Here is an 18,459-nt window from a genome sequence, read left to right as displayed (position 1 = left end):
CACAGGCTTAGCCTGAATATATTTATCTCAGTATCTGGCCACTTTTCTTTGTTTTCTTGTTCCAGTGACATTCCAGTAGTATCTTGTTTTGTGCACCTTGGGCAATGCAAGCCCAGTGCTGCCTCAAGCAGGCTCTGCAATGGGGATCTCTTACATACCTGTAGTTATTTAACGTATGCAGTGTTACTGTGTCGATCTCCGATATTAGTACAACAAGGTGGGGGAGGTAATAGCTTTTACTGGACCAACTTCTCTTGGTGAGAGAAACAAGCTTTTGAGCTTACACAGAGCTGCTCTTCAGGTCTGGGAAACTTAATCAGTGTCACAGCTAAATACAAGGCTCATCTTGGATTCAAACTGGTGTGGGTCTCAGATGCTTGGGATGAACTTCCTGTGAGCAGAGGATGTATGTAAGTGTTGCTGGATCCCTCTGGGCCTACTCTGCCATGAATGCCATGAATCTGTTAAAGCCCACAGTGGCAGAGACCTGGTATTTTAGTGCAAGCTGTAACAGCTCATGCTCATAGCTCTGGAGAATCCCCCATCAGTACCTGGTGTGTAAGCTAACAGGGAGGCCATCCCATAAAAGCATAGAAACACTCTCTGGTGTGCTGGCTTCTGGGGCAGATCCATGCTGGGAATCAGGGAACTCGTTTGAGCTTCGTGTTCCCATTTCAAAAGTGAGTCTAAAAACAGTTTCATTCGGACATCGAAATGCAAAGGGGAAAATACTGAGCTGCAGCTTAATGCAGCTGTTCTTAAGCAGTGGCTAGTTAAGTGAAGTGCCACAGGCAGGGAAAATGAAATGTCTCATTGGGCTCTATTCTACAGGACTGGAGTGGTTTTTGTGTGTCTAAAAAAAGAACTAAGATTGTTTCTTGACACAGACAGCAGAGGGCACCACTGACTTAACTAAATAAACTTATCTCTTGGAGAGAAAATTCAAAGCTTTTTGCAGGGACCCAATGCTCAATATCAGGTATTCTGCAAGCTATTTGATGGGAATATTTTTGCCTTCATTTTTCCACTGACTTGAGCCTTTTGTTGCAGTTATTCTCACATGTGAACAGTAAGTGTAAACTGACCATTCTAATCTGGTAGCATTATTTGCACCACAAAAGATGGTTTAATTTAGAGCAACACTCTTTGAGTGTAGGCAGCTGTTTTAGGTAAACAGATGCATCATATACCACATTTTAAAATGATTCACTCCTGGAAGTAGGAGCCAGCAGTAGCAGTTCCTGGCTGGGGAGGTGAATATAGGCCAAAGTAATTTATTTTCATTACTGGGGGACACACTGGGCAAGAAGATGCTCAAATCAATCTTGAAGGATTGCAGATTCCCAGGCCGGCTATGGGTGAGGGCTTCTGGCATAGCCCAGGAGCAAACCCAATAAGTTGTAGGAGCATCTGGGCCTTGCTGCCTGGAGCCCCCCTCCCAGCGCCTTTACCTCTCAGTGCAGTGTCAGCCACTTAGCAGGTCACAAGCTTGCTGGGAAATGCTAATGGGGTGAGGCATTAGAGGCAAATCCTGCCAGCTCTTCCTAGGGGACACGCCAGCATTACCCGCAGAGTGACAGAATTATGTGAGTGTTTTCCAGCCCTGTGTTCCCAAGTCTATGCAGGGAGGAGGCTGATTCATCAGGCTCCGGCCACCTTCCATGCTACAAACCTCATCTGCACTTGTGCGTCTTCCTGCCATTGTCCCTGCTGGGCTCAGTCGCTGCTCGGCTACCTTCCACCTCGGCCTAGAACCTTGCCTGTTTCTTGAGAGAGCAGCAGGACGGTGCGCCCCCCTCCCTGTAGCCTTCTCGGTGCCCTGACAGCATCTCCAGCCCCATGCTGGGGCTGTCCCTGTGCCTTCAACAAGCTGGTTTCCCCCTGCTCAGGCTCCAGCTCTGTGCCCCATTCTCCGCCTGTCTCGCCACAGCCAGTGCTGGTGGCAGCCCTTACTGCACTATGTCCCACTATGCTTTTCTGAAGGCCTTTGGCACTAATCTGCTGGCACCCAGCCCACGTGCCCGCGGCCCCTTCCATTCGGTCTTGCAGCTGGGGGACGGCACAGACACCTTGTGTCAGAGTGGGGGCGGGGGCACTGATTGGGATGGTCCCTTTTCCTGCTCATCAGCTCCCTGCCCCCTTTAGCGGCTTTAGGTGAAGAAAAGCAGCTCCCCAGGGCTCTTGGGTTGTGCTGCCCGGCAGCTGCCCGCTGGGCTAAAGTCCTACACGGTGCGGTGGCCAAACCAGACGGGCTGGGAGTGCACGAGTGGCAGCACTGGGGGGCAGCGTACCTGGGGCCAATCAGCGTGCACATGAAAGCCAAGCCTGAGGCAATGCCGCCATGATTGCTGGGTGTAAAGCGCTTGTGTAACCTACACACCTCCTGGGTGGGGTGTTTTGTCCCAGCCCATGGCACCAAGACCAGTTAAAGAGAGAGAAAGCAATAACTGAGGCTGCTCTACGCCAGCTGGCGTTTAGCTCGTGCTGTAGAGGGTAGAGGCTCATGCACTAAGCTCCAGCGGGCCTCGCTTTGATCCCGCCTGCCGCCGACTGGGGTCTGTGGGCATTACACGCTCTCTGCTAGCTCCCCGCACCCAACTGCCGACCTCATCGGCCCTCCCAGGGCTCGAAAGGGGGCAAGCAGGCGTGCATCACGGCCTAGGGCACAGTGCTCACCGCTTCCAGGCCCGCCTGGAGCCGTGCACAGCTGCTGCCTCCTCGGGCAGTGCCCGCCCTCCCCCCTCAGCGTGTCACGCGGGCCGGCCTGGCCTTTCCTTAGCAGGCAAACAGCTGTGCCAGCTTCGGCCACTCCTGGTGGGCAGGAGCGGGGGCTAACGGTCACTGCTGGGCCTTTTTGGGTGGGGCGGAGCAAGGGGCCTTGCCTTGCTGCTCTCCGGCCCTGAATTTCCCCAACACGAGGCACTCGGCCCTGCCCAGCCCACTCCTGGGCCTTTCAGAGCCACGCTAAGGGTTGCTTGTTCCTTTAAAGCTCCAAGGCCCAGCAACCACCCACCCGGCTTTGCAGCACCAGGGTGAGCCAGGAGTGTGCTCAGCAGCTCCCCCGCTGGCTGCCTGCTGTATCGCAGGAGAACGAGGCACGTGCTGCTCCATTGCTCGCCAGGGTCGGCACTTTGGTAAGGACCGCGAGGGGGCATTGAGCTATGCTGAGGCAAGACCACATCAACCTGGCCCGGCGAGCCCACGGCTGTAACCTGCCCAGCTCTGGCTGGGTGCATGCAGCCATGGCTCCCCCTCCTTTAACCATGCAGGGGTCCCTCTGGTTCTCTGCTCCAGGGGCTGGTCTGGCCCCTAGGGCCCATGCACAGGCGAGCCAGCACTCAACCCTAGCCAGCCACTGCTCCACCTTTCCTCCCCCCACCCCCCGACCTTCTCTGACCCAAGCACCTGTAGGGAGGGGGGTGGTGCAGCAGCTTGCTCTGTGTCTGCTGCGGGGCCCCCACTCACGCTGCATTTTACTCCCTTTGGCTGAGCAGAACACAGCAGCTGCCCTAATGCACCGATTGCTTCTGTGGACCTTTCCAACGTCATACACCTGCCCCAAGGTCAAAGCTGGCCCAGCATTAGGGTGTTAGCCTCAGGCTCAGCATACACGAGCTAATCAAGTCACTGCTCTGCCTGTGACCATGGGCAGATCAGGTACTCTGTGTTCCCAGGTGCACAGTGGGGATTATAGCACAGCCCCAGCTCCCAGGGTGGTGCAAAGATGAAGGTTGTGAGGCTCTCAGCTTGGAGTAGGCTACCCAAATGATGGGAGTTGCAGGGAAGGGGCGGGGGGGAAGAAATAAATCAGGCTGCTGGCAGATGAGTCAAATCAGTGTTAGCTACTTGCCTGGGCATTGGGGCACCCTAAGGGTAGAGCTAGGTGATGCAAGGCTGCTAGCTGAAGAGCCCTTCTGTTGTGGCATCTGAAGTCAGAAACCCCTGCTCCCTCTACCCAACAGGGTGTGAGCAGAGCAGGTGGCAACTGGAGTGAGTGAGGGGTTATTGCAGGAAAGACTCATGCCTTCACCTCGCTAAAGGAGGCAGCCACACCCCCCCGCTGAGTCCTGCAGCCAGTCGGTCCACTGTGCACAGGAGCTGATCAGCTGGGAGCAGGTTCTTCAGTTATAAACCAGGAGGGCTCTTCTGACCAAGACAGCAGCTGGCTTTGCCCTTCCAGAGGACAGATAAGGACAGCAGCTGTTCAGCTTTGCCTCTAGCAGAAAGGATTAAGTCTCTGATTGTCTCTGGTCAGCTAAGGACTTCCACAGTAGCCCAGCCTGCCAAGCCCATTAACTTGATGAAGACCAGCCTGACCTTTCTCTCCAGCTGCCCCACAGACAAAAGTGCATCACATGCAAGCAGATCCAGGGTAATTTTTGCCCTACAAATAGACCCTGGCCTCCAGGGATGTTTCTCATCAGTGTCAGAGAATTTCCTGGCAGCATTCGGGCAGGCCTCGCATGCAGAACTCAGCCCTCCGAGCAGCGTGCCTGCCCAAAGCCTTGCTAGCCTTCCGTCAGTCCCCTCACAGCACACAGGCCATAGCAATAGGGAGGAGCGTGCACTTTCAGGCAGTGATTCTCAGTGACCCGAGGGAACCAGATCATGTTTCAGTGTTTCCAAAACATTTTCAAGTTTTTAGCTTTTCATCTCAGGGTGGGATAATTTTTCTGGCAACTCAGCTATTGGAATCCAATTTTCTGTTCCACCAGCCAGCCCTACTCATAAAATACTACATAGAGCGCAGTGAACAAAGCAGCACACCATGAATTAGCATGCAAAATATTATTGCTCTGTGTTTGTACACCACCGCCCATAATGGCATCTCCTGGGCCATGTCGCCTAAACAAATAAGTAATAATACTATTAAATGAAGTTCACAACCCAAGTCCCTCCCCAGGAGGAGTCAACAAGCCAGTAACAAACCAGAGGCAGAGAAAGACTGAAATCTTCCATAGATGGAGATTAAAGCAAACAGTTCAGCTCTTTTCAGACTGAGACACAGTGAATAAGGGGACATGATAAAAAGATATACAAAATAATACATGGTATATACAAAGTAGAATGGGATCCCATCCCACTGTCTTGTACTGAATGTGTGAAAAGGACAATAAATCAATTAAATTAAAAGACAGCTGATTTAAAAAGGAAATACTTACATAATGCAAAATTTGCCAGTGGAACTCATTGCCAAAAGATACCACGGAGAGATCATGAATCGCTGAGCAGGATTCATGAAATGATTAGATATTTATTTAGATAAGAACATTCAGAGCTTTAAAAAAAAGTTTGGAAGAGATTGAAACTGTCATGCTTCGGGTCATAGATCAACCTATAATGGATGGGTTTGGAAAGAAACGTTCCCTATTGGCAGGTTATTCCATAACTGCCTTTGCTGAAAGGCTTCTCGCACCATTGTGCAGTGACGGTTGGAGACATACCACCAGACCAGGAGTCATTTAGTTGTTCAGTTCTGTAACCAGACTGTGATAATTTACTTTCAAACTGTTGGACTATATTTATAAGCGCTTAGGGTGACCAGATAGCAAGGGTCAAAAATCAGGACCGGGGCAGGGTAATAGGTGCCTATATAAGAAAAAGCCCCCAAAATGGGGACTGTCCCTATACAATCAGGATATATGGTCACCCTATAAGTGCAGTTACAGTCCGAAGCATAAAGAGCTAAGTCTTATTATTGCCAAGGTAAAAACCAGGTATTTTGTTCAGATCTAGACAGCAGTAAATGCTCATTATCAGCCAAGGAGGAGGAGCAGCAGCAGCATAGCAGCGTGAGACAGTGCGTCTGGCACAAGTAGCAGTGAACATTCACTCCTCTCTGGTTTGAGGGAGCAAGAGCTTGGGCTTGGGCTTGTCACCTCCTGGAACAGATTTTAATCTTGGAGTCAGTGTTGCTATCGCTTTAGAATTCTATCAGAGAGGTTTTTAATGTTACGGGGCTAGTCTATGGTTTGGCATCACAACCACTGAATGCAGACAATAGCTGGAGTGATCCAACCCTCCCTTTTCTCACGTCTTCAATGGCACTTTTCCACTGATGCCAAAACCACCCCATCCCTCCCCCGTAACCTCCTTACATCACTAGCTGTTCCCCATCCTCTGGTGAAAAACATTATGTACAAGAACACTGGGCGAGGCTGCTCTCGCAAGGGGAATGGGGCTGATTCATTGGTGCTTTTCAAAATCCCCATTTGGGGAACCCTCTCCTTGGGGGAGATCTGTCATCCAGCACACAGGGCAGAGCCCAACACATCAGAGAGCCAAGCTGTGAACAGGAGCATTAGTCATTTTTCCTGAGCTAGACAATGGGCATTTTCTCCTCCCTTTGCAATATTCTCACAGGGTACTGGTTGTATCCCCTGATGCAGGGATTAGTAGAAGGGCCTGCAGTTCTTTCTAGATCCTGGTTAATTCAGGACACTTTCCTCTCTCCTAGGATTTAGTGCACACTGCAGTGTACCCCTCCCCTCTACTATCATGAGTAAGGCAAGGCCCATCTTTCTTCTCCCCCTCAGAGGAACAACTTTCTGAAGTGGGTTCTCCCCTGCTCAGCCCCTTTCTTTCCAGAGGGAGAATCTCTCCCAGAGTCATTTCAAGCAGGACTCAGCAGCACAAAGGTTGACCAAGATGATCATCTCTACACCCCAGCAGCGTACCAGTGGCCAGCAGAATCTTTGTGGAGTCAGTTTAGATACATGTGTAACAGGGCCTTGTAAGAGGAATTAGAAGAGAAGCAGCTTGTTGGAAGCAGCTTGTTGGAAGCGAAGCAGCCCCATGGGCTTTGCCTCCCTTCTCTTGAAGCACAGAATGTGGGAAGACACTCCACTGAGGTAAACAGAGCTACTAGGAGCTTGAGTGTCTTTTCTTTAAGCAAGCTGCCTGAGCACTCTGCCATATCAGAGAGGAAGGCTACAATCTGTAGACTATACTCTTAATGGGTACATTCACAGGCACCACAGAGCAGACCAATTGCCGGAGGCTTAAGACTTCTTCTGTGCTAGGTTTTCCTTTTCTTTCACACTCCTTATCCCCTAGCACTTCAGTTTTATAGCTTGGCTGCTCTCAGATCTCATCACCCTTTTAACATTAAGTCAGGCTGTGGTTTGGCATGGATGATGAAAATCCTATGCAACTGGGACGGGTTACTTCACTCAACTCCTGCGTCATGCAATTGCTCAGGGCAGACCATGAAAGGTCCTGTGAATGCCAACAGGACATTGCACACTTCTCTTCATTCCTGAATGATTGGGGGGTGGGGGGGCCGGGGGTTGACAGCGCTATGTTCATGGAAGAATTCTTCCATTGACCTAAACGTAGCCTCTCAGGGAGCTGGAATAGGTACAGAGATGAACGAACCCCTCCCGTCACTGTAGTGAGCATCTATAATCAAGCACTGCATTGCTACAATGGTGCCACTCTACCATTTAAAGCCTAGACAAAGCTTATTTTAAAACCAACGCTAGGAAACACAGGTTATGTGGGTAGATCGGGATAAGACCAAAATGCATCCAGTCCCCACTAGACAAAGTGAGCTAAACACTGAGCTGGCGTAACAAGTGCAACTCCATTGACTTCCATGAAATTGCACCTGCTTATACCGGTTGTGAGTTGTCCCCATGAGAAAGGGTTCAGCATAAAAACCTTCAAACAGACAGATAGCGTCGGAGGTTACAAGTGAGACCGTACTGAGAGAGCTTCATGTTGCAAATTTGCAAATGTCAGCTGGTAGGGCTAGTCTGATTACTGATGTGTCTGCAGAAGCCTTCAAGACTTCCTCAGTTCTGCCAGTTTAGCAATAAAACCGAAACTGATGGTCAATTTGAACTCATTTCTTTAGACAAAGGCAGACAAACACTGGTTTCAAAGCCAAGCTGGGCTTTGTTTCCTCCAGATAAAAAGACAGATAGACTGTGGATTCAAACGTGCCTCCCAGCAACATGGAACCTAAGTAGGTCAGAAATATGGGTAAAGTTATTGCCTAGTGATATTGCCTAGATCACTCTGTGCCATCTTAGGTAACAAACTATGGATGCAGAACCACTGCCTCCTCACCTGAGCAAACCAGTTTCCAGAACATGAAGTCTGTAGAAGTCCTAGGAATCAAAGTCACCAACAGCAATCTCTCCAACATAAGGTACCTTAGCCAGTGCAGAGACTAAATGGGGGTTTGCAGTCAGGCAGAATATACAAGGCTCAGACTACAAAGTCTGGTATGCAAAGCCAGAAGAGTTCCCAGAAGTTACCTACTATAGGACAGGCCTAACAAAGAAAATAACAGAACGCCACTAGCCGTCACCTTCAGCCCCCAACTAAAACCCCTCCAACGCATTATTAAGGATCTACAACCTATCCTAAAGGATGACCCAACACTCTCACAAATCTTGGGAGACAGGCCAGTCCTTGCCTACAGACAGCCCCGCAACCTGAAGCAAATACTCACCAACAACCACATACCACACAACAGAACCACTAACCCAGGAACTTATCCTTGCAACAAAGCCCGTTGCCAGCTGTGCCCACATATCTATTCAGGGGACACCATCACAGGGCCTAATAACATCAGCCATAGAATCATAGAATCATAGAATATCAGGGTTGGAAGGGACCCCTGAAGGTCATCTAGTCCAACCCCCTGCTCGAAGCAGGACCAATTCCCAGTTAAATCATCCCAGCCAGGGCTTTGTCAAGCCTGACCTTAAAAACTTCCAAGGAAGGAGATTCCACCACCTCCCTAGGCAACGCATTCCAGTGTTTCACCACCCTCTTAGTGAAAAAGTTTTTCCTAATATCCAATCTAAACCTCCCCCACTGCAACTTGAGGCCATTACTCCTCGTTCTGTCATCTGCTACCATTGAGAACAGTCTAGAGCCATCCTCTTTGGAACCCCCTTTCAGGTAGTTGAAAGCAGCTATCAAATCCCCCCTCATTCTTCTCTTCTGCAGGCTAAACAATCCCAGCTCCCTCAGCCTCTCCTCATAAGTCATGTGTTCTAGACCCCTAATCATTTTTGTTGCCCTTCGCTGGACTCTCTCCAATTTATCCACATCCTTCTTGTAGTGTGGGGCCCAAAACTGGACACAGTACTCCAGATGAGGCCTCACCAATGTCGAATAGAGGGGGACGATCACGTCCCTCGATCTGCTCGCTATGCCCCTACGTATACATCCCAAAATGCCATTGGCCTTCTTGGCAACAAGGGCACACTGCTGACTCATATCCAGCTTCTCGTCCACTGTCACCCCTAGGTCCTTTTCCGCAGAACTGCTGCCTAGCCATTCGGTCCCTAGTCTGTAGCGGTGCATTGGATTCTTCCGTCCTAAGTGCAGGACCCTGCACTTATCCTTATTGAACCTCATCAGATTTCTTTTGGCCCAATCCTCCAATTTGTCTAGGTCCTTCTGTATCCTATCCCTCCCCTCCAGCGTATCTACCACTCCTCCCAGTTTAGTATCGTCCGCAAATTTGCTGAGAGTGCAATCCACACCATCCTCCAGATCATTTATGAAGATATTGAACAAAGCCACACTATCAGAGGCTCGTTCACCTGCACATCCACCAATGTGATATATGCCATCATGTGCCAGCAATGCCCCTCTGCCATGTACATTGGTCAAACTGGACAGTCTCTATGTAAAAGAATAAATGGACACAAATCAGATGTCAAGAATTATAACGTTCATAAACCAGTCGGAGAACACTTCAATCTCTCTGGTCACGCAATCACAGACATGAAGGTCACTATCTTAAAACAAAAAAACTTCAAATCCAGACTCCAGTGAGAAACTGCTGAATTGGAATTCATTTGCAAATTGGATACTATTAATTTAGGCTTAAATAGAGACTGGGAGTGGCTAAGTCATTATGCAAGGTAGCCTATTTCCCCTTGTTTTTTCCTACCCCCCCCCCCCCCGACGTTCTGGTTAAACTTGGATTTAAACTTGGAGAGTGGTCAGTTTGGATGAGCTTTTGCCAGCAGGAGAGTGAGTTTGTGTGTGTGTGTGTGTCTCCGGGAAAAAAAAAAGGGGGGGGGGTGAGAAAGCCTGGATTTATGCTGGAAATGGCCCACCTTGATTACCATGCACATTGTAGGGAGAGTGGTCACTTTGGATGAGCTATTACCAGCAAGAGAGTGAGTTTGTGTGTGTGGTTTTTGGAGGGGGGTGAGAGAACCTGGATTTGTGCAGGAAATGGCCCAACTTGATTATCATGCACATTGTGTAGAGAGTTGTCACTTTGGATGGGCTATTACCAGCAGGAGAGTGAGTTTGTGTGGGGGGGGGGGGGTGGAGGGTGAGAAAATCTGGATTTGTGCTGGAAATGGCCCAACTTGATGATCACTTTAGATAAGCTATTACCAGCAGGACAGTGAGGTGGGAGGAGGTATTGTTTCATGTTCTCTGTGTGTATATAAAGTCTGCTGCAGTTTCCACAGTATGCATCCGATGAAGTGAGCTGTAGCTCACGAAAGCTCATGCTCAAATAAATTGGTTAGTCTCTAAGGTGCCACAAGTACTCCTTTTCTTTTTGCGAATACAGACTAACACGGCTGTTACTCTGAAAGATATAATAGTACAACCCAAGCCCAGTACTGCTCATGTCAGACGTGGGTTTTATTATTTTATAGACCTGCTATTGAAAAAGATAAACAATCTCAAGTGCCTTTTAATGGTCTAGCTAGCTACAGACGTACGTTTTTGATAACTCAGTAAGTGACAGCTTCTCATTACACACAGGAATAGTTCAATCCAAAGGAGAAAACCCAACCCGCTCTGTGCTTATGTAGGTTTACTACATTCCAGGCTGGTTTTGGTCTTTGACAGATGGTATGTTCTAATATTTCTAACTGTGTCATGACAATGTCACAAGTGTTAGTAAAATATGTGAAGGGTGTAACATGTTTGGACCACTGTCGAGGCCCGAACTGTAACACTTTGCATTTACATTGTGTTGTATAAACATTTAATTAAGACTCTCAAACCTTGAATTTTCCTCCAGGGTAGATTGGAAGAGGCCCTGGAGGTTTTTCACCTTCCTCTGTAGCATGGGGCACGGGTCACTTGCTGGAGGATTCTCTGCTCCTTGAAGTCTTTAAACCACGATTTGAGGACTTCAATAGCGCAGACATAGGTGAGAGGTTTTTCACAGGAGTGGGTGGGTGAAATTCTGTGGCCTGCGTTGTGCAGGAGGTCAGACTAGATGATCATAATGGTCCCTTCTGACCTAAATATCTATGAATCTATGAAAGGTTGAGGATTATTATTTTCATTTGACAGCTGAGGAATGTGAAGAAGAGAGTGGTTAAATGACTTGCCAGAGACTGCACAGAAAGTTAATATTAGAGGGCAAGAGTACTTGGCTCAGTCTTGAAACCAAGTCACGCTCGCAGACTCTCCAGAACACTTGGCTAAGATATGTACCATACGTGCGTTTTCAAGGACAGTACTGGCCCTTGTACTTAGGATTCAGACATCACACACAGGAATACATACAAACTCTTATTTAAATGTTTATTAAGTTTGAATTGTAGAACAACAGACTGGAACACAATGCAATGTGGAGTAGAGTATTTCTAAACCCATTTTTTTCTATGCATAAATGAAAAAATCAAGATTATACAAAAGAGAACAAAGTGCAGAACACAGTAAAAGTTTCTCATGCAATAAAGTTTGACCTTAAAAACAGAAAATAAGCTTAACAGTGTAGAAATTAAAAAAGCATGCTGTCTACTCAAACACATTCATCTGTGACATTGCTTTTCTTTATCCCTTTTTCCTCATAAAACTTATTATGTGTTTAACACACGCTTATAAACATTGCTAAACTCAGCAAGAGCCATTATAGTGCCCCAACTTAATAAGTTGATAAAAAAATAGTTGTCATATGGCCAGTCCACAATGGAACCAAATTTTTTTTCATTAGGAGAAGCCTAGATGCAGCTTTCTATTCATAGGAGGCATTTTAAATAAGCTGGTCATTTGGCTACCAAAATGGTTTAGTGTCTATGTTACATCAGAAAGAAAAATTAGGAACCACGGATTTGTTCAGAGTTAATTCCATCTGGGGTTTGTTCGACTAAATACAACTTGGAAATAATCTGGCACTAGTGGGTATTAAATCAATAATACTAATAATAGTGTTTTAGGGGCACATTCCTAGATCTTTAAATGTGATTTTAAAATTTGAATAAAAGGAGCCAGAGTTCATGGAACGTGAACTCGTGCGGTGGGTTCTCTCTCACGGAAGTTTGCACTGGAGACCTGGTACGTTTATATTCGGGTAAAATATTTGTTGGGGAAAAGATTTGTTAGCAGTTGTGTTACACTGACAGCAGCTACAGCACTGCAAGTCGTCTGTTTACTGCTGGCATCAGAAGTGACAGCTCCTATTGCCATCGGGTTAATCAGGATGCTGTATGATGCAACAGGTTTTCAGTCCCCTCTGCATCAGACAAAGCTATTTGTCCCCCAGAGGGCCATAGCAACAGTTTGCAGACTGGAAAGGCAAGGTTAAAAGCAAGACAAATTTGAAGGTTGTTCAGGTCTAGAAATTCAAATCACTCTTACAGGAAATTATCTTCAATTTAATCAGGGCAAAACCAAGCATCTTAATGGTGGTACCCTTCTGCCCTGACTGGCTGAAGTCATACATGAGTGAAATCGTGAAAGTCCTGATACAATTTCCCCTTGCTGAAGTGAAAAATCCCTTAAAATAAAAACAGTTCAACATTTGAGTAAGCAGAAGATGCATTTGCAATATGCTTATTCTGGATGCAACATGAGAAATAGGAAACTTTAGGTAGCTTATCCTTTGAGAATGACCCTTTTCAATGCAAATTTACAAATTTGCAGTGTGGTGGCTTAAGCTCAAGGACTATCTGTAGCCATAAAAATCACCTTAAGGAAAAATAAAATTTGGTATTTCTTACACAGTCATCAATACCATTCATGTGCAACATCTGGCGTGCATTACATTTATTTGGCCTAGCAACAGAAAACAAGGAAAGGACAGCTGCAAATAAAAACAATCGCTCTTCCACAACAGATACTTCAGGTGCTTGGAGTTTCATGCAAGTGTTCTTTAAACAGGATATATATTTTATAGCTTAGTTCATCTTGCAGCAGACTAAGAAGTGGGGAAAACGGGAAAAACTCAAGTGAAAACACAACATTACTTAGTACAATTCAGGAAGAGCGTACAATCACCAAGGATATTTTGACCCAAACTATATAGTTCAGTTCCTAGTTTTATTTCTAGTTTAGTCACTGAACGTTTTAAATTCTATATATAAACTAGAGGTAAAACTAGGTACTGAACCACAGGATGTCACGCAACCAAATCACATTAAATTGCAGTGAGGAAAAATATGGAAATGTTGAACAAAAATAATCTGGACTATCAAAATAGGTTTCAAGGAGGGAGCCTGCCAGCTGTGCTTCTGTTGTCTGCAGCAAAACTATTTAAACTTCCTCCTCCTGCCGTTTGTAAATTTAGTCTTAATCCAGAGAGCTGTTAATGGGTATTAAGGGCCTGATCCAAGGCCCACTGGAGTGAATGAAAGTCCTTGCATTGACTTCCCTGGGCTTTGGAGCAAGTCCTAGATCACTGAAACCCACGAGTAGGTATATGGATTCTAGCGAGACTATTTGCCTTCAACAATGTACTTCCCCATACAGCCACCTCTGACATGTAGTTATTGAACTGCTCTGGGACAAGAGGAATTCCTACAAGAGTGAGACTCCCCTGCTATAGTATCCATGCCCCTTAAAAAAAAAAAAAAAAATTAGCTTTCTGGGGAACGTTTGGCATGTTTCACAACTGAATCTGTCAGCCAGAATTTTCATAGTGAAAGTCTCTCATAAACCTGTGGCTAGTGATGGGGAAATTCTGATTCCCAGGAGCAGGAGTCTACGTTCAGAGTGTCCCTGCTGGTCAGACTTCTGAGGTGGGGAATGTTCCATATTTTATACAAAGGCCCATCTATGATAGGCCGAAAAAGGACACAAGATTCAGAGAGTTGTAATTTGCACTGGATTTGTTGTTTCTCCTCCAAATGCTTCTTTGCACCTTGTTGTGAAAGACATGTGTTTTTCCTTGCCAACAGTTGTCCTGAACTGACTGTTGACAGAGTGGATCAGAGATAAATCAGCTTAAAATTATTTAAAGGTTATTTAGGTAATAAATCTCCATGCAAATAATTTGAGTAATTGTAAGAAAACATTCCTAAGAAATTATTGCTTCTATTTTTTGAAATCCTTACTGAGCTGCTTGGTTCAAATACGATTAGACTATGATAAATCAATGCAGCCAATTCAATTTTATAATTTCCAAAAATGGTTATGTTTAAGCCTCTCTGACTTTACGCAGCATAATGCTAGACTTGATGCCTACCAACTGGATATCTCATGCAAAGAGATACTTTTAACTAATTTAACCTTTTCAGAACATGAACCTAAAGCTGTTAAGTGTTATCAAGAAACAGATTTTTAATCAGTGGATGTAACATATTATATGGTAAAGAGAAATACAGGAAGAATTAAATTACCAAAACTTAAACCTGCTACAGTATGTATCTTATTTGATACCATACACAACGTGAAGTGGACTAAGTAGTAACAGTGGCAAACCTAAACACTATTTAGAGTCACCAAGAAGTTAAACAACTCCCTCAGCTTTTTCCTCCCTTCAATTCCACAATAAGAAATAAGGTGATTACACTTTGTTACTTTAAGGTTGCATTAGTCAAACCCATCAATCTCTTTGCAGCTGAAGATAAGGGATATGCTACCTACCCCACGGAAAAGCCTGGGTTACAAAGGGAATCTCTCAAAATCGAAGAGCTCTAGAATTAAAAACCTCCGATAGTCATCACTAAGCAGCAAGCTGTCCACGTTCAAAGCTGAAAAGCATCTTTAATTTCGTCAGGCTCCATAACCTGGCTAGGCAATGGAACTAGCTACTATGGTTGCAAGTCTTTAAAGGCCTAGGCAGGGCTACCCAAACATGAACTATTGCCAGCGGGACACAAACGTGTTTACACTGAATGATGGTTTCCCTGGGACCTTTACTTTGCTGCAGCGCAGTAAAACGTCGTGCTACAAAGCAGCATAGCGAGTTTACATTTTAATGTGATAATCTAAACAATGCTCTCCCAGCCCAAACTATGCACACTCTAGTCTCCAATTCTTAGGAAAGAGGCTTGGTAAAGGCTGGCCAGCACAAAATTCCATCTGACCTGATTGAAATCCTCTGGATCTGAAACAGAGCTCCACCCCAAAACCAAACCTTCACCTCCCTCTTTTAGAGGTCTGTGTGTGTGTGTGTGGGGGGGGGGTTAAGTAAGTGTGCCCAATTCCAAAAAGCAAAGTTTTATGATCCCTCTGTTCGCTACGTAGCAAGAGGCAGCCAACTGCTCTTTCCAAAGCTAAATTGTCACCAGCTGATGATGCCAGTGCACATTTTGGCTCAAGAAAGTGCTATGCTGGGTAATGCTAATTTAAACAACATCCAGTGAAACATTTGTCAAAAGGGAAAAGGACCAGATTGGTATGAAAGATTAAATTGATAGACAAATCTCACACGCAATGGGAACTTTAAAACTTGTTTTATGTGTCACTTACTAAGAACTACTGAGTGTGTCCGTTTAACAAAGAAGCAGAATCCTTAGAGTATTTTAAAATAAAATATTGATGCCAGACTTTAAAACTGTATAATTAGGTTTGTATTTCACAGGAATGCCAGTTTTATGGTGAAACAGCACTGCATTTCGGTTATATGTGAAGCCTACTAGATGATATACACAGAGATGATAAAACTCACTCCAAGAGTTCAGTGAGAAATATTTCTAGCAACTGATTTCTTCAATAAGGTCTTAAATGCTTCAGTAGTATTATTCTCCTGTCTGAACACAAAATTCAGAAGTGTTCTAATAAAAATATTCACAGAGAAAAAAAAACAAAAACAACACAAAAAACCAGATTTCTTTTCCTTAACACACTTCAAACAAGAGTCCTGTGCAATTCTGTATACTTGATGGAATTTCATAGCACTCAAATGTAAAAACAGTATATTCATGCCTGTCAGAGGGAGACATGAGTACTGCCTAAAATCCTTCAGTTAAGAAGAAAACATATGATGCCATCAGTAATTTATCAATGACATTGGCAAGACGGCCAGTTAGCCTCAACTCCACCAGAATATATATTGTCTCTTAAACACACTTACAATTCAAGTAATTAAAACGGCTTTTCATTTTGAAATATATATATATAACTTTGCTTTCAAGTGACTAGACTGCAGCATGATTCAGTCGCACATTCTAAAGTACTGCGACTATTTAATGAGTTTGAGACAGCAGAAATATTACAACAGTGGTCTGGATTTGCTTGACTAAACCTGTGAACTTGCTGAGGTCTCTTCTGTTCCACCTGGAAATGAGTAAATAGAGTTAGGAACACTTCTTATAAGGAAAGGACCGGAAGTTTGTTGGTTTTGTTTATAAAGACATTTTAAAAGGCTGTTGCGTCCGAGTTACAGCTACCCATGGTTTTGGGCATTGCTAAAAATTCAGTTAAGCATTTAAGTTAAAAATAGTGATCTTTCCTATTGCTCTTCACAGGAAGTTTCTTTGCACTGCAGCTATGTCCTGAATCCAGTATTATGCAGGAGGGTAAAGAGGTCAGACTGAAGGAATCAGGACAGAAGCTCAAAAGAGCTCCAGAATACAATTCCCGTGTAGGGACAGGAACAGCATTACATGCTCCTGGATTGGATTTTAAGGACCAAAGCTCTTTATGACACAGATTTTTATATAACCAGACTATGGCATAAAGTTACAGAGGTAGGCCTTCGGTTTACCTTGTTGTACTGACACTGACTATACTATTATGATTCCCAGCCAGATCATAGAAGGATCATAGAAGTGCAATCAACAACCTCCTTCCTCTCTAAAGAGGATCCTCACATCAATTCCATGAAGCCAACTGAATGAAATTCCCTTCTCCATGGCAGTTTCATCAAAATGAGATGATCAATTTTAAATGCCGAAAGAAAAATCAACCCTAGTAAGTTCAACACACAAAACTCCCTGCTAAAATTGTCACAGCATGTTCCAATGCCACTCATTAAATTCTGCACTCACTGCAAATGCTTGCTGCAAGTGCTGATCACCTTCCCAGCTGCTGTTACTTCCATCAGCAGCTAAACCATACACGCAATACCATCAATTTCTGACAAGCAGCAGTACTTGGGAACAGATTTGTTGAACAGTTCGAATAAAAGAATTGACAGCAGTTCTCTTAAACTGTAGTAATTGCTTTTTTAAAACATAAGTAATTGCAAAGAAAAATACTTGGTAGTAATTGCACCCACTAAAATAGGATGAAATCCAAACAAATGTTAAAAAATTGTAGCTGTCAAACCAAATATTGTGTCTACAGAAAAAAAAAAAGAGAAAGGCGTCTACGCATCTGATTCACCTATTACATTAGCAAGATCTGAAATGTTCAGACAAAAAAATTAGCGAAGCCTATGTTCAAAATAGCTTTTGTTTTCAATTACAGTCTAAAAATTGCAAGCAACCTTCATTTTTCTAAACTGCTAATTGTATACACTGTGACTCTGTCATGACATTTTAAAAAACATGCAAGAACGAACAATGTACCTGCAGATTTATATATTTGAAATCTAAGTGTGTTCTTAATTTAAAAAGTGTTCAGAAGTGACAATTTCTAAATTGTAGAGAAAGCAATCAGCGTAATAGCTATCTGTTCAAACCTATCCTAGGACTACAAAATTTCATCTACGTTTTTGCAGGAAAGAGCCATTTTTTGCTGCAGTTTAAGCAAAAAGTAACTACTGAAGAGAGTCAGAATTTTTTCCTTAAGAACGTCCTCATTCATGCACCTGCATTCATGCACCTGAACTGCTTGGAATGTGTATAAATAACAATGACCAGTTCAAACTATTGACTCGCTTTCCAATTCTGACGAGGCTGCCCCTTTACGCGAGAGCTTTATAGCAGTTGGTTTCTCTGCAACCACACCATTGTTTTCGGTGGTCTCTGGAGGGCTCAGTCCTTTCTGTTCTTCCTTTGGGTCCTCCGTGACATCAGGATAAATCACCAAGAATGTAGCTGTCAAAAAGCCCAGGAAGGATCCTACTGATGCCACCACTGGAATAACCTGGACTGTGCCTACTACATCCACCACTCCACCAAGTGCTGAGGCCACCAGGATCTGGGAGATGTAAACCTGGCATGACAGGATAGCACAGTCTATGCCAAATCCTCGCTTTGAGTTTCCAGGGCTGTGGTGAATATACTGAAAGACAAGGAATGTACATTAGAAGTCAGGCATCTAAGCATAAGCAATCTTCCCAGACTTCCTGAACCACATCCTCTCCTGGACACACCATCTCTCTACCCGAGACAGAGAGGGGGG

At 44.9% G+C, this 18,459-nt stretch overlaps 1 protein-coding gene across 1 annotated transcript in view; it reads right to left on the bottom strand.

The window, feature by feature from the left end:
• Nucleotides 1-11,512: 11,512 nt before the first annotated feature.
• Nucleotides 11,513-18,459, bottom strand: part of SLC45A4 (solute carrier family 45 member 4) — a 99,247-nt gene continuing 92,300 nt past the window's right edge. Inside the window, exon 8 of the mRNA XM_077809738.1 lies at nucleotides 11,513-18,339. Coding sequence (XP_077665864.1) covers nucleotides 17,977-18,339 — 363 coding nt within the window. The 3' untranslated portion in view covers nucleotides 11,513-17,976. The remainder of the gene's footprint in view (nucleotides 18,340-18,459) is intronic.

This window comes from Eretmochelys imbricata, chromosome 2 (genome assembly GCF_965152235.1).
Source record: "Eretmochelys imbricata isolate rEreImb1 chromosome 2, rEreImb1.hap1, whole genome shotgun sequence".
Classification (NCBI taxonomy): Eukaryota; Metazoa; Chordata; order Testudines; family Cheloniidae; genus Eretmochelys; species Eretmochelys imbricata.
The sequence above is the reverse complement of the archived record's forward strand: the minus strand, read 5'-3'. Positions and strand labels throughout refer to the sequence as shown.